General features: G+C 45.8%; 8 protein-coding genes across 8 annotated transcripts; 3 read left to right on the top strand and 5 right to left on the bottom strand.

The window, feature by feature from the left end:
• Positions 1–553: 553 nt before the first annotated feature.
• Positions 554–2,068, bottom strand: LAJ45_06278 (uncharacterized protein; the record flags this gene model as incomplete). The annotated part of the gene is made up of 1 exon (XM_046115842.1): positions 554–2,068. One exon carries the CDS (start codon positions 2,066–2,068, stop codon positions 554–556), a length of 1,515 nt encoding a protein of 504 aa, XP_045970951.1.
• A 255-nt stretch (positions 2,069–2,323) lies between these two features.
• On the top strand, positions 2,324–3,085 carry LAJ45_06277 (uncharacterized protein; the record flags this gene model as incomplete). Its single annotated transcript, XM_046115841.1, has 3 exons — positions 2,324–2,487; positions 2,555–2,641; positions 2,698–3,085. The coding sequence occupies 3 exons, from the start codon at positions 2,324–2,326 to the stop codon at positions 3,083–3,085; spliced, it is 639 nt and encodes a 212-aa protein (XP_045970950.1).
• Positions 3,086–3,952: 867 nt separating this feature from the next.
• LAJ45_06276 (uncharacterized protein) lies at positions 3,953–5,708 on the bottom strand (the record flags this gene model as incomplete). The annotated part of the gene is made up of 4 exons (XM_046115840.1): positions 3,953–3,971; positions 4,030–5,022; positions 5,080–5,315; positions 5,391–5,708. The coding sequence occupies 4 exons, from the start codon at positions 5,706–5,708 to the stop codon at positions 3,953–3,955; spliced, it is 1,566 nt and encodes a 521-aa protein (XP_045970949.1).
• A 420-nt stretch (positions 5,709–6,128) lies between these two features.
• LAJ45_06275 (uncharacterized protein) lies at positions 6,129–8,607 on the top strand (the record flags this gene model as incomplete). The annotated part of the gene is made up of 4 exons (XM_046115839.1): positions 6,129–6,333; positions 6,475–7,278; positions 7,418–7,752; positions 7,843–8,607. 4 exons carry the CDS (start codon positions 6,129–6,131, stop codon positions 8,605–8,607), a joined length of 2,109 nt encoding a protein of 702 aa, XP_045970948.1.
• A 174-nt stretch (positions 8,608–8,781) lies between these two features.
• Positions 8,782–9,688, bottom strand: LAJ45_06274 (uncharacterized protein; the record flags this gene model as incomplete). Its single annotated transcript, XM_046115838.1, has 3 exons — positions 8,782–9,304; positions 9,368–9,465; positions 9,545–9,688. The coding sequence occupies 3 exons, from the start codon at positions 9,686–9,688 to the stop codon at positions 8,782–8,784; spliced, it is 765 nt and encodes a 254-aa protein (XP_045970947.1).
• A 601-nt stretch (positions 9,689–10,289) lies between these two features.
• On the top strand, positions 10,290–13,484 carry LAJ45_06273 (uncharacterized protein; the record flags this gene model as incomplete). The annotated part of the gene is made up of 7 exons (XM_046115837.1): positions 10,290–10,361; positions 10,422–10,849; positions 10,906–11,119; positions 11,183–11,287; positions 11,340–13,200; positions 13,391–13,423; positions 13,480–13,484. The coding sequence occupies 7 exons, from the start codon at positions 10,290–10,292 to the stop codon at positions 13,482–13,484; spliced, it is 2,718 nt and encodes a 905-aa protein (XP_045970946.1).
• A 543-nt stretch (positions 13,485–14,027) lies between these two features.
• On the bottom strand, positions 14,028–14,510 carry LAJ45_06272 (uncharacterized protein; the record flags this gene model as incomplete). Its single annotated transcript, XM_046115836.1, has 1 exon — positions 14,028–14,510. The coding sequence occupies one exon, from the start codon at positions 14,508–14,510 to the stop codon at positions 14,028–14,030; it is 483 nt and encodes a 160-aa protein (XP_045970945.1).
• A 974-nt stretch (positions 14,511–15,484) lies between these two features.
• On the bottom strand, positions 15,485–16,534 carry LAJ45_06271 (uncharacterized protein; the record flags this gene model as incomplete). Its single annotated transcript, XM_046115835.1, has 2 exons — positions 15,485–16,095; positions 16,147–16,534. 2 exons carry the CDS (start codon positions 16,532–16,534, stop codon positions 15,485–15,487), a joined length of 999 nt encoding a protein of 332 aa, XP_045970944.1.
• Between the last annotated feature and the right edge of the window lie 1,209 nt (positions 16,535–17,743).

The following is a 17,743-nucleotide window of genomic DNA, read 5'->3' as shown; positions in this document are numbered from 1 at the left end:
ATTATGTAGCTTTATTGAACGGACAGTAAGGAGCCTTATAGCTCCTCCCAGAGTTATAACCACACCCATACCCACCAAGATGCCTCGCAGCTAGGTACAGTCTACTTTATATTTAATTTACCATGCCATTGCTATGTCGGTGCTCTATAGCCCACGCGGTACATCCATAGCTAGCACGAGTGTAGATCAATTGCAAGCGGGGATCTCTAGCGTCAATATATGGCTCGAATCTACGGCTAGTGTCGAATAAGCTCTCCTGGGCTACATATGTATGTTTGCTTAAGATGGGAAAGACTTTTTTTCTCTTTCTGGTACTATCACAGTCCCGGCCAGGTCGCACGTCCGTAGTATTTCTCGCGGGATTCCTTATCCTAGAACAAAGTAAATACTCTAGGCCATCATGCTGCTTATTCAAGGTCTAAGCTACAATAGTGATACTTCTAAAAAAAAAAACATTATATCCACACTGCTAGGTATTATTAGAATAGCGCTATAAAAATAAAATAAAATGACATAGAATACCAAACCCTCTTACGTTACTAACCCCCCACCATTAAATCCCATCTCCAATGACCCCCACCCCACCTCCCAGTCCTCCCCACAAGCCCTTGTCCGCTTCCTCCTCCTCCTCTCTTCTCCCCTTCTTTTTCCGCCTTGCCATAGGGATTTTGGACACTTCCTTCTTTGGCATGATAACTAAAGCTTCCACCTCCGCCAGCACGCTTTCGACGTTCTCAAGCGTCTTTTTTGCTTCAGTCACGTTTTTGCCAACCTCTATACAATTCTTCGCTATCGCGGCCTTTGATGCTGAAGCTAGCGCTGTCACCATCTCGAGTGATGGGGAGACGGTGGTAGCGGCGATAGGGGGAGGCTGGATTGAGAACTTTTCGAGGGAAGACTCTAGAAGGCGGAGTAATTGCTTTTGCTGCGCTGAGAGCGAGGTTGAGAGCTGTGTTCGTTGATAGAGAAGAGATTTCGCATATTTAGTAAGTGGTAGAAGGTGCTCCATCGCTGTTAGCACACTGAGGATTGGGGGCGCAGGTATAGGCTTCTTCATCGTGCCCGGGAGCTCAGTTGGGGGATCGGTAGGATCAATAGAGAGGGGCCCGATTTCGTCAATGGAAGATGCAGAGGCAAGGATATGTACTAGTTCTGTTCGGGACCTGAGATAGTTGTTGTAAGCTGCTTGAATCCGGTCTACTATTTGTTGCGCCGAGCTCCCCCCCTCGGCTTGTTCTTCGGAGGTAGCATCCATCATATCTGCGTCTTCAGGCTCACCACCAGCTGTGGTACGTGCAAGTTGGCCTTCAAGCCACGATATGAGTGTATCTCGAGCTCGCATTAAAGCTTCCTTTTTTGTGCCTTGAGGATCATCGTGAAGTCCTTCCTGAAGATCCTGTATCCTGTTTTTCTCCTGCTCAAGGGCTTCATATGCCGCAACGACCTCCTTCTCAAGTCGCAGTATCATTGCCTCCACCCCTGCCTTTATCTCCTCACTATCACTTCCAATGCCTGTACCTCTCTGTGCAGTAAGTTGGATAGGCGGTGCAGGCGGCTGTTCATTAAAGCTCTCAGCAGCCTCTGCGGCAAGATCTTCAGCGGTAGGATTAGATACAGTATTCAGATAAACTCTGAGTAGCTCCAATCTTTCATGCTGCCGGCGTAGCTTCAGCGTGTTGAGATATAGTTCCCTCCACCCTTCCTCCTCCTCCTCCTCCAAAACTTTCACTCCCCCTTCATCGCCGGGACTATCGTCATCTCCCTCGCGGAGTATATCTTCATATTCCCGCTTCGCTTGGAGGTTTTCTCGTAGCGCGATTAGATACTCCTTCCGTACGCTAGAATCTGGCCCCTTCCGGCCGAGCTCAAAGTCGAGGAAGCGGCGGAATTCGTCGGTAGAGCCGGAACCATCCGTGATACGTTTCTCGGCGGAGAGATTGGTGAGGTGCTGTGTTGCTAGCTGACGGATGTGAAGTGTTTCTTGGGGAGGATGTATATACGGTGATAGAGCGGTATGTACAGCTGGAAGAGGGAATTGCGGAGGAGGTGGAGGGGCGGAAGATGCCATTGTAGAGCTGGTTTATATATATAATTCTAGACTCGTAAGGTCAAGGGCCCAGATAGGTCAGGGACAGCTGGGGTTACGTTTGCCAAGGTTCGCGTGTGCACGTTCCACTACTTTACCGCCAACGTGGTTAACTCCCGACGGGGGGTGAAGGAAGTCCAGGAAAGGAGAGCCCTTGCAGAACACCACAACCCCGCAAACAACCCTAACCCATCAAACGGAAGTTGCGAGCTATTTTACAATCCAATTGCTGTCAAAATGAGTGCTGAGCTCGATCCAACTGTTGCAAAGGTCCTCGATAAGGAACGCCCGGATGCTGAAGAAAACGACGACAAGGAAGATGAGCTTCTGGACGAGCTTGAGGCAGACGAGGCGGCATTGGACGCGTTCCGCGAGAAGAGGATGCAACAGTTGCATGATGAGTATGAGCAGCTTCTATCAATCCATGTTGTTTGCAGTTATGGATTGCTTATAATGGGCGTGTTGTAGGATGATGAGAGCACGACAGATGAGAGACCAAGCTCACGGAGGATATGAAGAATCCACATCAGAGAAGGAGGTTATGGATTTCACCACGTATATTACATCTAGCCCACTCCTTCCTGTTAAGCATCTCACTCACCATCCTCCAGCTCTACAAAATACACAATAATCCACTTCTTTCACCCTGATTTCCGGCGTTGTCAGATCATGGATACCCACCTTTCCACTCTCGCACCTAAACACTTTGACACCCGTTTCGCTCGTATACATGTCGAGAACGCACCCTTCCTCGTAGAGCGACTGAAAATTGTCGTTCTACCATGCCTTATCTCATTCATTGATGGCAAAAGTGTAGATCGTATCGAGGGCTTCGCAGAGTTGGGAAATACTGATAACTTCAGCACTGCTATGTTGGAGAACCGGTTGCTTGCTTGCGGAGTACTTCAGCGGGCAAAGACGGAGGATACTGGTAGAATCACGGGAGGAATATTCAAAACCAAGGTGGTGGAGAGTGACGATGACGATGACTGGGATTAGAGGTTGGTTACAGGTCGTTGAAGAGTAAATATCATAATTCCGAGGTTTAATAGTTCTACGACATGTACTTTGTGAGGGTTGGCCGTGAGTGAGTACTGCAATTATCGCTACTCCAACCTACTTCAGAAGTGCCGATAGGAAGAGAGTTGTGACTTGCGAGATTGACGTCTATCTAAGCCTAGCATCTATTTGGCTCTTTGGGACTTTGAGCTTACACTTATACCTTGTGATAAAGAAGTCGATTAAAAATCCCTAGAGCTCGACTTGCAAGACATGATTGCTTTTCTAAGTATGGCTTATACCTCGTCATATAGCAATATAGTAAAGAGGGGAGGTAAGACGAGCCTATATACACGGTGTAACTGTACTTAAATATACTTAAGTATATAGCGGTACCTATATGTACAAGTAATGAAGCTGCAGTAGAGCTCAACTTGGTACTGATAGGTAAGATCTCATTATCCCTTGGGTTGACATACAGTTTTACATAATATCCACAATTAGACCAGTACGCAAAGGGTTGATGTAAATCTTAGGCTCTGTATTTGCACATAGTTATATACGTGCAATTTGTCGTATTGTGAACAAACAACTCTAATAAACAAGCCCTTAAACACATGCCATCACTCATTCATTCCAAGCAGGCAGAGCATCTAAACTCAGTAAAACATTTTGGGTTTACGAATGACTGCAGTAAGATTAATTTATAATTAACTATAAAGTTTCTTCATTGATGAGTTTCAATGATGAAACTCGGCGACCCTCCTGATGCTTGAATAAATCGAACATAAAACCTAAGCCAGCCGCTAAAAGACAACGATTGATATCACAAACGCCAAATAATAGGTCGTGCATAAGGGACAATGCTCAAAGGCTCCTCGGATACCTACACTCAAAAGGTTAGTCACAAACCCTCATGGGACGATATGTCATACTGCACCCACCCGAACCACCTAATTCCAATAAAAGTCGTGGCATAATAACTGCCCTCAAATAACATGAACATCAAGGCCCATTCTCCTGCCAAAGCCTTCGTTACCAGTTTCCAGTTTGCAAAGACGTCGCTTGGTTTATAAATAGGGCTTGGATCAACCCCCATCTGCCGGATCATGAAGCTCCTTGCTACAGTTCTCATAACAGCACTTTCAAACCCGCTACTGAGGGCAGTTGCGATGCCATCTGATGCATGAGAGGCTACGACGTCTGCAGGGTGCTGTGATAGACGTGTTACACGGTGCTGTTGCCTCGCTGATCTCATACGAGCGGTTACGGCAGCTGGATCAGCTGGCGTGTGATGATGGGGGTGTGGTAGAGGACCTCCGTTGGTTTGTATTGCTGCTTCCAATGCTCTGGCCTCAAAATCATTCAAGTCTTCTTCTAATTGTGTAGCGTCGACAGGAGGTGAACCTGATCTCTGCTGATGTTCGATCTGAACCGTGGCCGAGAAACTTCGTTCTCGGTCGCCAAATTCAGCGAAAGTACGGGTTTCTTCAATCATTATTGCTGCTATGCTAGGTTCATCCATGACTGTTCTGCGTGGGTGAGTATGGGGCTGACGTCCAGAGTCCCAGCGGCCATAGCTATCGATATCATCATCATCAAGAGCCCCTGAGATTGATGCACCATCTGGATTATCGGGGCGGGGTAAGACTCGGCGGAGGCGGTGAAAAAGATTGTATTGCAACATTGCACAGACAGATTGTTGAAGAAAAGAAAACAGGAAATACGACCCGAGAGCTTGTGTAGCCAAAGCTGATACTGTAACCAGAGAGAATGAGGGTGTGGTGAGCTCAGGAAGCGATAATGGCGAAAGGGCAGAAAATGGTACAAATGAAGTGACAGGAGGAAGTAATGGAGTGGGAGGTATCAGGTGGAGCGATTGCAGAATTGAGTGTTGGTAGAGTGGATATACAAGGAACCAGGAGCACGTAGAAAATCTAGGACGGGTCAGCCATGTTATCGCCGAGAATCTTGTAGCTGAAAAACGGATGTACATTTTATCGAGAGAATTTAAAACAAATCTGCGCGGCTTTCCTGTTTTTTTATTTATGAACAGAGGTTTACGGCTCAACCACCTCAAGAACCTTGCCTGAAGATAGTCCCTCCCGACATTCACAAGCTGATAGCACAGGTGGGCTGGCATTCCCGATAGCATCTGAAAGATATTATTGCTTCGCCAGGACATTATTAAAACATCTTTATACCGCCACCCTTCATAAGTCCGATAAGTCTAAGGTTATTATTATCAGCCATTATACCAACTCAATCCTGATACTCGAGTGATTTCTGGTGAGTGGATATTTACCTGGAGTCTGTTTCTGATACCTACCAATGGCCAACTAGCCAAATATGTGATAGTCAGATCCACAGCACCGACAAGCAATCCGACTTCGTTTTCCTGCATTATAGCCTCTGATGTCTCCTGCCCCTTGGTATCCCGTAGACAGACACCAACCGTAGCCAAGACATCGTTCTGGGCTTTGATCAAACGTCTTTGCATCTCCTGTGATTGTTCTGAGGTGGAAGATCCATGATCTGGGGATTCAATATCTGGAACAGAGGGTCCTTGAGATGGTTCGAACGATTGCCGGCCTAAAGCACGAATATAACTGCCATTCCGCATTTTCGAACCGCTGAGACCTGGAAGAGGAGAACAGTAGGCAACGTGATGCGGTTCTAGAATATGACCGGCCTTTATATGAAGTTTCAGAAAGGCTTAAGTGGTTTGATTCAAGGTGTTGATACCACCTAAGGGGTGGGAATATAAAATACGTGCACGCAGTGGAAGTTGCGACGTTCAGAACTTCGACGCATGAGGCTCTGTCTGTAATGCAGCCAAGCTCCACACGTGATGCACTAGCTGCTGCCTGAAAGTATGACATCGAACCCGCTTGCAGATCTGCTGTGCATCCATTCATCCTCGCCATGAGAAAAAGCCTACCACCCCACCAAATTCTATGTATTCAATCGACCCGCAACACACGATTCCTTTCTAATCTCACAATACCGCATCGCTCCACGTCTCGGCACATTTGGCATCAGTATGTCGTTTAACCACCCTGCAGGATCTTCCCCTCCAGGTTCTCACTCAGCGGAGAGTTTGGAGAACCAATTGAGAGGAATGATTCTTACAAATAATCGTGCTGTAAACCCCCGCCTATCTGCACCAGTGCAGTCATTTACACAATTGCCGGGGTTTCCTCATGAAACTCCACTGCACCAACAGCGACAGTCTGTTCCTTTGTTTGGTATGCTGCCAGGAAATATGGCCGGATCTTTGCCCTATTCTGACCAGTTTCCCTATCCCATTACGCTACCTTCTATATATCCAACGGGCTCAAATGCCTTACCTACTTTCCATGGCTTACCACGTGGTTTCTTCTCTCCAGGGGATTTCTCAAGTGCATCTACTCCCACGAATTCTTTCCAAAACTATCCACGACAATACCCCGTATCACAACCCCAACCACCGCAACCACCAGGCTTGCAAGCCACAAATTTAGTATCACCAACTGGATTGCATTTTCCGCCTGGTCAATATTCTGGGCTTCAGTCTCAAAACTTGAATATAAACATCTCGTCAAATACCGCAGGTGATATAGGGAATATACCGCCTCAGATGGGGCAGCAATACAGACCGCAGAGCCGACCACCACAGCAAAATACCCCGCCGAGACAACGGAACCAGCCCCCGCAAATGACGGCGGGGCGGGATATTCGAAGTCCGCCTCGTGGTCAGCGTGGTCAGGGTTTTAACAAATCACAGAACTCACCCAGAGCTCTACCCTTGAATGCGCTAGACCACTTTCCGCCTCTGGGAACCCAACCTACTAAAGCAAAGACGCCTCCGCCAAATTATTCTCAGCAGCAACAGTCAACAACAGCAAAACCCCAGCAGCGTACTCAGTATCAGCCACTGCCAATTGACACCCGCAATACTAACCCCCATCACGCTAGGGGCGAGGTACATGGACGCAGAAATTTTCGTGGTGATTATAACCAGCGCCAACTACGGCGGGACATTGGACCAGAAGTATGCCAGTATTTGAGTGAGCTTTCGAAAAAAGTAATAGCCGAAGCAGCTCCCCCAGAGTCAGAAATATTGGTGAAGCGTGCGCTTCTAGAGAGACTTGAAGCTATCAGTAAAACGATAGTTCCAGACGCAAAATTGATTGCTTTTGGGAGTTTAGTTAGTAAGTCTCGAATTTATTTTAAATCCTTTTGATACTCGTTTCTTTAAACGTGTACCACTTAGCTCATTCTTTGATCAAACATGATACTAGAAATATAATCTAATATGCTTTAACCTTCATTATTTTCTTTTATTCACAGCTGGCTTCGCAACCGCCAATTCCGATCTCGACGTTATCTTCACAGGCGGTGATCGAGTCGATATTCTCAATGAAAGTTCAGATGATCCATCATCCAACTTCAGAATACCTATGCTCCTCGAATCAAAGCTTCAAGAAGAAGGCTTCGGCACTACTCTACTTACAAAAACCCGTGTTCCAATTCTCAAGCTTGTGCAGAAAGCTACTGAACAGAGCCCGTATGAGCTGCAATGCGATATCGGTTTCAGCAATCATTTAGCCTTGTACAATACCCAAATGTTATTGACATACAGTAAATGTGATCCCAGGGTTAAGGAGATGATGATATTTATTAAGGTATGGCTTTAAACCTCGAAGGATTCCCGGGATTATGATCCTTTGCAGACTGCTGACACATAGGTTCCGTATTTTTAATCAACTGAATAGTGGTGGGCCAAAAGACGCCATATAAATAATCCGTACCGCGGAACACTATCTTCATATGGCTACGCACTGATAGTCCTCCATTACCTGATCAATGTTGTTAAACCACCGGTTCTCCCAAACCTTCAAACTTTCCCAGTCCCTGACAGTGCACCAACAAACGAGATAATATTTGAAGGTGATTCCGACGATACTTTCGAAATATGGTTCTATAAGGACATCGAAAAATTACCAAAGTCGGATAACGCCATGGATATTGGTGAATTACTGAAGGGATTCTTTGAATACTACGCCCACAATTTTCAGTGGGGTCGTGAGGTAGTCTCTATCCGGACAAAGGGAGGGCTGATGACAAAACAAGAGAAAGGTTGGGTTGCAGCTGTGATTAAACCGGGGAGAACAGAAAACTCGGAGGTCAAGAATCGATACCTTTTTGCTGTAGAGGACCCCTTCGAAACTGAACACAACGTCAGTAGGACTTGTAATGGCCCTGGAGTTAATAGGATCAAGGACGAATTCAAGAGAGCGGTTTGGTTGATCAGAGTTAGAGATGGGGGCAAAACCTTGTTTCAGAATTTGTGTATGGAAGCGCCCCCGGAGAGAGTTTGGGTGAGGAGAGAAGATAGGGATCGCCGGGGAATTGAGGAGGCCGGTGGGCATGGGAGTAAAGATCACCAGGGAGCTGAAGGTGAAGCTGGAGACGGGGTGAAGCATGAGTCTGTGGTGCTTTCAGAAGATGGTCGAAACGCACTTGAAAGCTTAGTGTAACAGGCCACCTGCGAATCTCTGCGGGATATCCTCTTTTCTTTTTTTTTTGCCAAGTATTAATCAAACGCAAGGGACTATCCGGAGTATTATCGCCATAATGGTTTTTGTTTTAGTTTTTCAACTCGGATGTCTATCATACAGAAATTGAAGTAGTTTCAAACAGGGAAAGATTCTTTAGTAATAATCTTCACCGCCCCCTTCGTCTCCCCAATCATCGCCTATATCGTCTCCATCGTCGAAGTACTGTTCGGCGTTATAATCTCCTTCTTCGTCATCTCCGAAGTCATCTTCAATTTCCTCTTCTTCTGGTTCCTGTTCCTCGTCTTCATCGTCGCCTGCTTCTTCGCCCAATAACCCTCTCAGGAGGCCACCCTTTTTCTTTTCTGCGCCCTCCCTATCAGCCCCTTCTGCACCTTCTTCTATATCTGATCCCGCACCATCGGCAAGATCCCCTAATGGATCCAGTGTATCCAATGCGCTAAACTGCAGTTTTTTCTTGATAGCCTTCTTTTTGCCGTTTACTTCCTCTGGGTCAATTCCAAGAGTCAAATGTAGTTCCAGTGGGAAAAGCTCGTGGATATATGGGCGTGCATCAAGTTGTGGGACTTTTCGTCGCTGTTTTTTGTACTTTTGCGAGTATTTCGAGACATCGTTAAATGGATCTTCCATGCCTCGTTTCTTAGACATTATTGTGTACCTATACACAATTAGATTAGGGTTCTCCCCAGAAACTACAGGAGTGCGCAAATTGCAAGCTTACATAGGCCCATTATGAATTTTCTCCCGATGACTCCGAAATCGGGCGATTATTGCGCGCTCCTCTTTTATAAGTGAGGATTGTACTGGCGGCGGTTGAGGCTATAACTCCTTATATTTTAATACTGGCATATAATAGAAAGAAGAATAAAGGCGACAATTCATAAGGAAAATGACTCACTGGGAAAAGTTCAGTAACGCTGTAATCGGGTACCAAATCATCGAAACCACCGCCAAAGCCACCGAAACCGCCGAAACCGCCGCCTCCTCGTCCACCACGGCCACCGCCGCCACCCCTGCCGCCTCTGGCTCCCCCTCGTGACATTTTTGAAAGTTGTTGAGTGTTGATATTGGGAATTGTAGTTTCGGAGGTGCGAGCTGGTGTCTCTCACCTTTAAGCATCTAGAATGCGACTCGACCGACAAGGGTGCTGCAACGCCAAGATTTCAAATACCGTGACCTTAATCTTCTGATGTAATTAAACCACAATTAATTACACGGCTATACCTATTTTTATGGGATGAAGTTACATGTATCCCTTCCGCTGTTTTCAAGGTTTTCTATTTTTTAAACCAAGCTGGGCGATAGTATTACTATAGAGTAGTAGGATTAAAGGTTTTGCTATCTCCACTTTGAGTACTCGTCTTTCCTGCTTGGGGAAATTTCGGGACAAACGAAGGGGTTCACTATGAAAGGATGATTCTAGAAAAACCATTTATGTCTTATTAGCCTTTCATTATAAAATAGATACAGTTAAGTCCGTGGCCAAGTATAATATTAAGGACTTTCGAAATATACTTTGACTGTCACGTGTCATTGGTAACTACATGTACGATATCGATCATGTGATTTATCTCCTATCAGCTAGCTACTACAAAAGCGCTCCTACATACCTACCCCGATCATTGAAAGTGCCACTGACGACGATGCAAAGGCTTAGAGAGAAACTTTCTTCAGCAAAACCAGCTGCAAAATGCCCGTATGATGAAAGCATAGTTGTAAGTTATATATTCCCCTGTGTGAGCCCCTTTGTAGAGCTGTAAATTAATGGGGTTTAGGCAGCCGAATCTCGCATAAGCGCATTCCTCGCGGCCGAGAAGTACGACGATGCGTTGAAAGCTTCAATAGAAGCTGCGGAATATTGCATGAAACTCGGAAAACGGGCTCAAAAGAGCGCCGATAAAAAAAAGCTTCAACAAAAACGCGAAGAGTTTACCGCAGGAGCAGTGAATATCCAAGAGTTGCGAAAAGGGAGAGACAACTCCCCAACTCCTCTTCCGGTCCCTCAGGCCATGGAAGCTACAAAATCCCAGGATGGGCTTCAAAAGAGAACCGACACCACCAGAACGCCCCCGTTATCTATAACGAAATTGTCAATTAAGGAAGAGACCCTTCTCCTAAAATCTTCCAAGGTAAACAATGACATCTTCCCACCTTGGGAAAACCTTCCAGGTGCGACCGAATTTTCTGGATCAATACCATTCTCGTGAGATTTCCTAATTCTAGCTATACTCCACTATCTTCGGCTAATGGTATTACGAGAGACCCCTCCGGTTTGCTCGAACTTTCGGACTTACAGTTCACAATGCTGGAAGGCTGGAAGCGCCCGAACGAATTATATCAAGGCAATGCAAGGATATATCCTGAAGAGGGAACTGGGTCCGTATTTGATCTTGCACAGGATGTAATAACCGATTGTTCGGTAGTCGCTAGTCTCTGCTCTGCGATTGCAAGAGAGGAAAGGTCCCTTGGAAAGGTATTAGTTAACCCGGGTGCACCAAAGTTCAAAACTCAAGTTTTTAACAGATTGAAATAATAGCTTGTGTCCAATATTCTCTACCCACAAGATATACATGGTAATCCGAAAACTAGTCCTTCTGGCAAATATTTTGTAAAACTATATTTTAATGGCTGTTATCGAAAGGTAAGTTAGTCGGCTTTTTTATTCAAAAGATTTTCGTTTATAATTTCTGCAGGTAGTCATCGACGATCTCTTACCTGCCTCCAATAACAAACATTCGCTATACGTAACTTGTCGTAATAATCCCAGTGTATTCTATCCCGCACTGATCGAAAAAGCGTACTTGAAAGTGATGGGTGGCTATGACTTTCCTGGATCTAACTCGGGAACGGATCTTCTTGCATTGACAAGTTGGATTCCGGAACATGTGTTCTTGCAGTCGAATGATATAAACCAAGGAAATCTGTGGAAAAGAATACTTAAAGCGTGGGACCGTGGTGATGTGTTAATCACTTTAGGTACAGAGAGCATGAGCAGACGGGAAGAAAGTGAACTAGGACTCGTGGGTGAGCATGACTATGCCGTTTTGGGTCTGAAGGACGAAGATGGAGAGAAGTGGTTACAGGTTAAGAATCCATGGAGTGAAGGTGCAACCTATACGGGTGTTTCAGGAGTAGATTCTGATGAGGGCGAAGATGAGGATTGCGAAGATGAGGATGGAGATGGTGATGACGACGAAGACGAGGCAGGGCCTGCTTTTAAAACAGAAAATCTCCGGGAATCTCTTCCTATAGCGGTTCGGAAGTCGGACTCATGTTCACCAGGTGTTTTCTGGATATCTCTGGACAGTGTTTTCCGTCACTTCGCGAGCATATATCTTAACTGGAACCCAGCGCTTTTCACCCACCGGCAGGATCTGCATTTCGCTTGGGATCTCTCAACAAAGAGGTCGGAAGGCTGTATTAGTAGAAACCCTCAGTTCTCAGTCACGAATAACAGCTCGAAATCGGCACTTATTTGGCTATTACTTGGACGACATCTCACCTCTACCACCACTGGGGAGGATTACGACCCGAAGAAGAAAAAAGGTTATATTTCGCTTTATGTATTCGATAATCAGGGCCGTCGAGCCTATCGCTCTGAAGGAGCGCTTCATCGAGGTCCTTATGTTGATTCCCCTCAGACCCTATTACGTCTCGATGAAATGCCCCCCAAAACTACGTATACTGTGGCCGTTTCTTCACAAGATCTACCAAGGACACCACACACCTTTACTCTTTCCGCCTTCTCCTTAACGCCGCTACAGATACGCGACGCTGAAGATCCATACACTTACCACCGTACTTTGCAGTCGCAGTGGCTCCCCGAAACAGCAGGGGGGAATGCTCAGTCGCCTACCTACTCAAACAATCCACAGTTCAGACTCTCAATCTCCAAGCCTTGTAATCTTCTTCTTCTTCTCGAAGCTCGCGAGACCCTATCGGCACACGTTAAACTGGTCTGGGGAGGAGGTAAACGCATCGCATCAGTAACAACCCGAGACATCATCACCGAAAGCGGAGAGTATCGACGTGGCTGTGCAATAGCTGAAGCCACAAACCTACAAGCAGGTGAATATACTGTAGTTGCGTCGACATTCGAACCTGACCAGATTGGCGATTTCACCCTAAGTGTTGAGACCACATCTGCGGATGCTGTTTTTGAGCCAATTGCGTCCGAGTCTGCTGGGAAGATGAGAAAGACGGTGGAGGGTATCTGGAAAGATGGAGCAAATGCTGTAGCTTACCCGTTTGAAGTGGAAAGGCTGACGGTTGTGTCCGTGAAGGCACGGACTATATGGGCCAGCTCTAGAGCGCAGCCGATGTTAAGGGTCTCCGTTGAGAAAATGATTGGGAGAAGAGGGAAGGAGCAGAAGGCCTCGAGCCCCGAGGGAGAATATTCAGACGTGCCACAAGGAGTTAGGACGGGGGATATTGACGTAGAAGTGGATTGGGGGTATCGGATAGTGTTGGGAAGGATGGGAGATGCATCTGGTGGGGGGAATGATTCAAGTCAATATGAGCTGGAGATTCTGAGTGATGGGGTTGTTCATCTGGGTAAATGCCAGGAGATGGATTGAAAAGATACATGTAGTATCCTCTACCTCCTTCCTTTTTTGATTTTTACAAAGTTTTCGTACCATCTAGTTTTACGCATAGTCATTAAACTCGAATTGTTAATTGCTTTTACATACTATATATAAATAACTCTAGGACGACGATAGTCGTCCTGTACTTTAACCCATAGCCTGTAGCCCTGCTATCCTAGCCCAGGTCCACGGTAAGGTACTCCATAAGCCAAAACCGAATCACTCTCCAAAACTCACACCTAGATAGGTTGATCGATTTAGTGCTTGACCTCCCGAATATTGATATAATCCCAGGGTTAGGTGTTACCAGCGTTTTAAGGTCTTTATCTGTTTCGAACCCTGGCAGGTGACAAGCTCAACCCTAGAGATTAGATCAACGCGCGGGAGTGGGAAGGTTCTGCTCGGCATGTAAACATAGATTTCTTACCAAATTAGTAACGCCAACCAGTTCAAAGCACCCAATCAACAAATAGCTAAAATGAAAATAACAGGTTAGGCGGGATCAATTGGATTTGGCTTTCCTGCATTTTCCTCATTTACAAATTCCATCCCAAACTCATACGTGCATGTACTTTGATAGGCACTGATTTCGGAGATCTTGGGCCTCGTTGAGATAGAGCCCTATTATCAACCCAGCTATTAACTACATATGTACATGTAGCTAGAGCCACCTGTGAATGGTTGCCACTCACTGCTGCTCGGCTCTAGCCCTCACTAGAAGTGAGTACTGGGGAAACAAACCATGATCTTATTCCGCCAAAGATTCATTGCCCTATATATCAAAATACCAGTGCATTATTTCTGCCCCGTAACGTTTTCATCTTCGTCCTCAAGAATCTCATACCCCACTTTCAACCATAAGCTACAGCCACAACACCCGACCACATCATCACCGGCCTCTAAGTCCTCTTCTGTTACCACGTATCCCTCTTCCTCCCCACATCTACAGCTCTTGGTCCACCTTCCCTCCTCCCTCTCTATAAAATCGTCCAAGTCCACAACCTGCAGAACCTTCCCATCATCACCCGTCTCCTCATTCATTGCACCAAGTTTTTTATCATACTCAGCTCGCAGATGCGGCGTCGACAGAACATTGTATGCAGTTGTGATCTGGTCGACCGTGAATTCAGCCTTGGTACTTGGGGACAGGGTTTTGTCAGGATGGTGCAGGAGAAGGGCACGGTGGTAAGCCTTTTTGAGAATATTTGGTGTGAGGGGGGTCGAGGGAGTGGTGGGAGGGAGAGAGAGAATATCGTAGTGTGTTTGGAGGCGAGTCATCGTTTTAATCGTGTATTGTGCAGCACCGTTAAAGAATTTCATGAGGTTTAAGGCTTATCAATCTTTGTTAGACAACCCTAACCCTAAACAGCTTACAATTTGGGTCCGAAAACGGTAGGCAAGTGGATATATATCGACTAGAACTGTGGATGGATGTATGTAGGGTCAACATATGACCACTGCCACATTTTAAGAATGGAGGTCTTATAAAATTCGTATGAGTTGGCAGCGGCCGGGGGCCAGACATTATCTTGTAAACACCGTACATTAGGCTGTCCTAAAACTAAAGCTTGACCAAAGCTATCAAATTATTTAACAAATATTATAAATTGGGATTCAATTGAACGGCTCTCTTGATCATGACTATACCGCTGCACTCGTTCAACCCCCCACCACGTTAGATCTGGACTAGCTCGAAGCAGTGCGTATCTGGGGCACGTAAGTCTTTTGTCTTGAAGAACAAAAGCACTATTCGGCAATATAATAGTGGTTTTGAACAACTCCTCCCTCCTCTAGTATGTTGGGAGCCGCGGGGGTCATTGGGCCGCGCACCACCACATACGAATAACCAATAAACTAGTGCAGATATTAGGAAGGCCATCTATATATATTTGAGGTTTGAGAAACTGAGCCTATTTATTTAAAGATGATAGCGCTAGATCCTTTCCGAGCTCGGGCGCGCGGGGAATCCTCTATTCACGAATAATTTGATAAACAAAGAGTTGAAAAGCATTGAGGCGACGATGAAGAAGACTGGATCTACTACATACATGTTAGACTTAGAATGCAAATTTGACCCTCATGGGATATCACTCGGTCTCTTCACCGCTCCTATTTTTGTCGATGATTTTGACTGATTTGGTCGCAATAAATATTAAGTTGATCCGATTCTATGTTTTTATTTAAACATGTAAAACTCATTAGCTGTATAACTTTTGAAACCCATAATTAGCTCACCGAGACTATCGAGATGTTTATACTGCGTCTCTAACTGCTTTCTCCCAAGTCTCATATCTACTCCTAGCCCTCCGGACGCATTCTCCCAACCCTTCCATTCCACATAGCAGCCCGCCCCCTTTCTCAATTCTTGCAATGGTACCTCCCTCCCTGATACAGATCATCACGGCCTCTTCACACACGCCCTCCTCAAACTCGTCAGGATCCGATAGGATCACGACTTTGCTCCCATCTTGCTCTTCGCCATCTTCTTCTGCGCCCGTGCTCACAACGCCAAAACTTGCCGTAAAGCACAACGGTCCCAACTGTAGCCCTAGCTTCATTTCAGGATCACACAAGACACTCTCTGAGTCGGCATCCCAGAATGCGCGAGGTAGTCGTGTGGAGCGTAGGGCGGCAATAATTGAGGCCCAGGCAGTGTCTAAGACATTGCCGTCGAGGGAGATGCAGAGAACGTCAATGTATAGGACCCAATAGGCTTTGATCTCGTCATCGTGTATAATGCGGAGGGAGGATGGCGAGATTAACGAGGAAGTAGATGACAAGATGAGGCGGTGGAGGCGTGAGGTGGTCGTCTGCGCAAAGTCTGAGGGGGGTCCGGGGTGGTAGTCGCGGGAGCAGCCAGTGCCTGTTCTTGTTAGTTATTGGCTTCGTTGCGCACAAGAAGGTTACTAAATACCCAATTCCAGATTTGTTACAATCAGGTTCCTTGATCTAAGCTCGCCCTCACCACCGTCCTCTTCGTCGTTCATCAACTCCTCGTCCTCGTTACTCCTCAAGACCGTGACCCTTCCTTGAGACTTTCCATCTCCATACTTGAGACTCAGAATTTCAGCGCGCACACCACATACTACCGCTGTATCTCCCGTCCTTACTACCGCCGACCCGTGCGCATGGGATAATGAGTTTGTGTGCACTGTTGGTTCGCGGAATGCACTCGGGGATCTGCCAGAGGGTCGGGTTGGTGGGGTCGCTTGGAGATGGCGCAGAAGGTATGAGGAGGGTGAGAGCTTCTGGAAGGTCTGTGGGGGGAATGATAGTGCTGGTGCGGGCGCTGGTGACTCCATTGCTTTGTTCGAGGTGCTGTGGGGCTGGCCTTTTCTGATGCGTGGAGTGGTGGTTAAAGTGCGATATCTAGTGGAATGAGGCTCTGGAATTTTTCTTGGCGGTCTCGTTAGAGGTATTTACTAGTATGTAAAGTACTTGGCAGTCTATAGTGTATTATAATAGTTAAATACCTGAGTGTATCTCGTAGAGATATCAAGTCCCTATAAGGTAGTTTAAATCATCCCTCCCCTCCCCCCAGAAACCTTTTCTTCAACCTAAAAATACCTTGATGTAATTCGTATTTTGATCATGATTTGTCACTCGGTCTTCCTGCTACATGATACCTTTATGGCAGTTGATTGACTGATTCAGCCACTTCTTGGACCTGTCTATAAATATTTGAAGTTTAATATCTTGGTTCAATACTTATCTCAAGTCATCACGAAACGAACAAACAGGCATCGTTTCTACGGGAATCCTGAATATAACTTTTTTTACTCTGATTATGTAATGTACGTAGGTACATGTACATGTAGGTACAACAGGTGGGTTGTAAATATACTTTGATGAACCAATAGAACGCATAGAAGAGTTCGGGTACAAATATAGTTAATCCCCTTAACTATGGGATTGTAACTTTAGAAGGCAGGATGAATTTTACTCACAAGGTATCACTCGGTGTGTCAAGCTACCAAGGTTGCCTAAAAAAAAAACAAGAGATGTCGACTAAATATCGATCAGGTGGAAGTGTAAGAGTATGCAGGGGGAGTAAAACCTGACATACCCTTTTATACTCTCTAGGTGTATCTCTACAACTGATATCTCACTCGGCATTACTATATAAGTTCGGAGATAACGAGACTTTATGGGGTCACGAGCTATAGTATTAATTCCTCTGAGATTGATGATAGCCATCTGCAAGGCAACAAATCCATTCACATGCAACCGTTTCTGAATTTACACGTTCCTCATCATCACTACGTAAACTTCTATCGAACTTTGAGACAAGGCCATGAAATCGCGCAGCCTTGTAGGGCATATTAAGTATACCTTTAGTCTCATGCCTAGGTTTTTGCCAATTCGTTCTTCGTTCTATAAAGTTATACTGCAATCACACAAGCTGGGCACGAGACTGGTATACTTCCCCGCCTATATATATGAATTATCTAGAGAATAAACCTTCCTTAAGGCGGAGCTATGCCACCCTCATGATTTATCCAATGTAAATA

Source organism: Morchella importuna, assembly GCF_003444635.1.
Source record: "Morchella importuna strain M04M26 chromosome Unknown Morimp01GS018, whole genome shotgun sequence".
NCBI lineage: Eukaryota > Fungi > Ascomycota > Pezizomycetes > Pezizales > Morchellaceae > Morchella > Morchella importuna.
The sequence above is the reverse complement of the archived record's forward strand: the minus strand, read 5'-3'. Positions and strand labels throughout refer to the sequence as shown.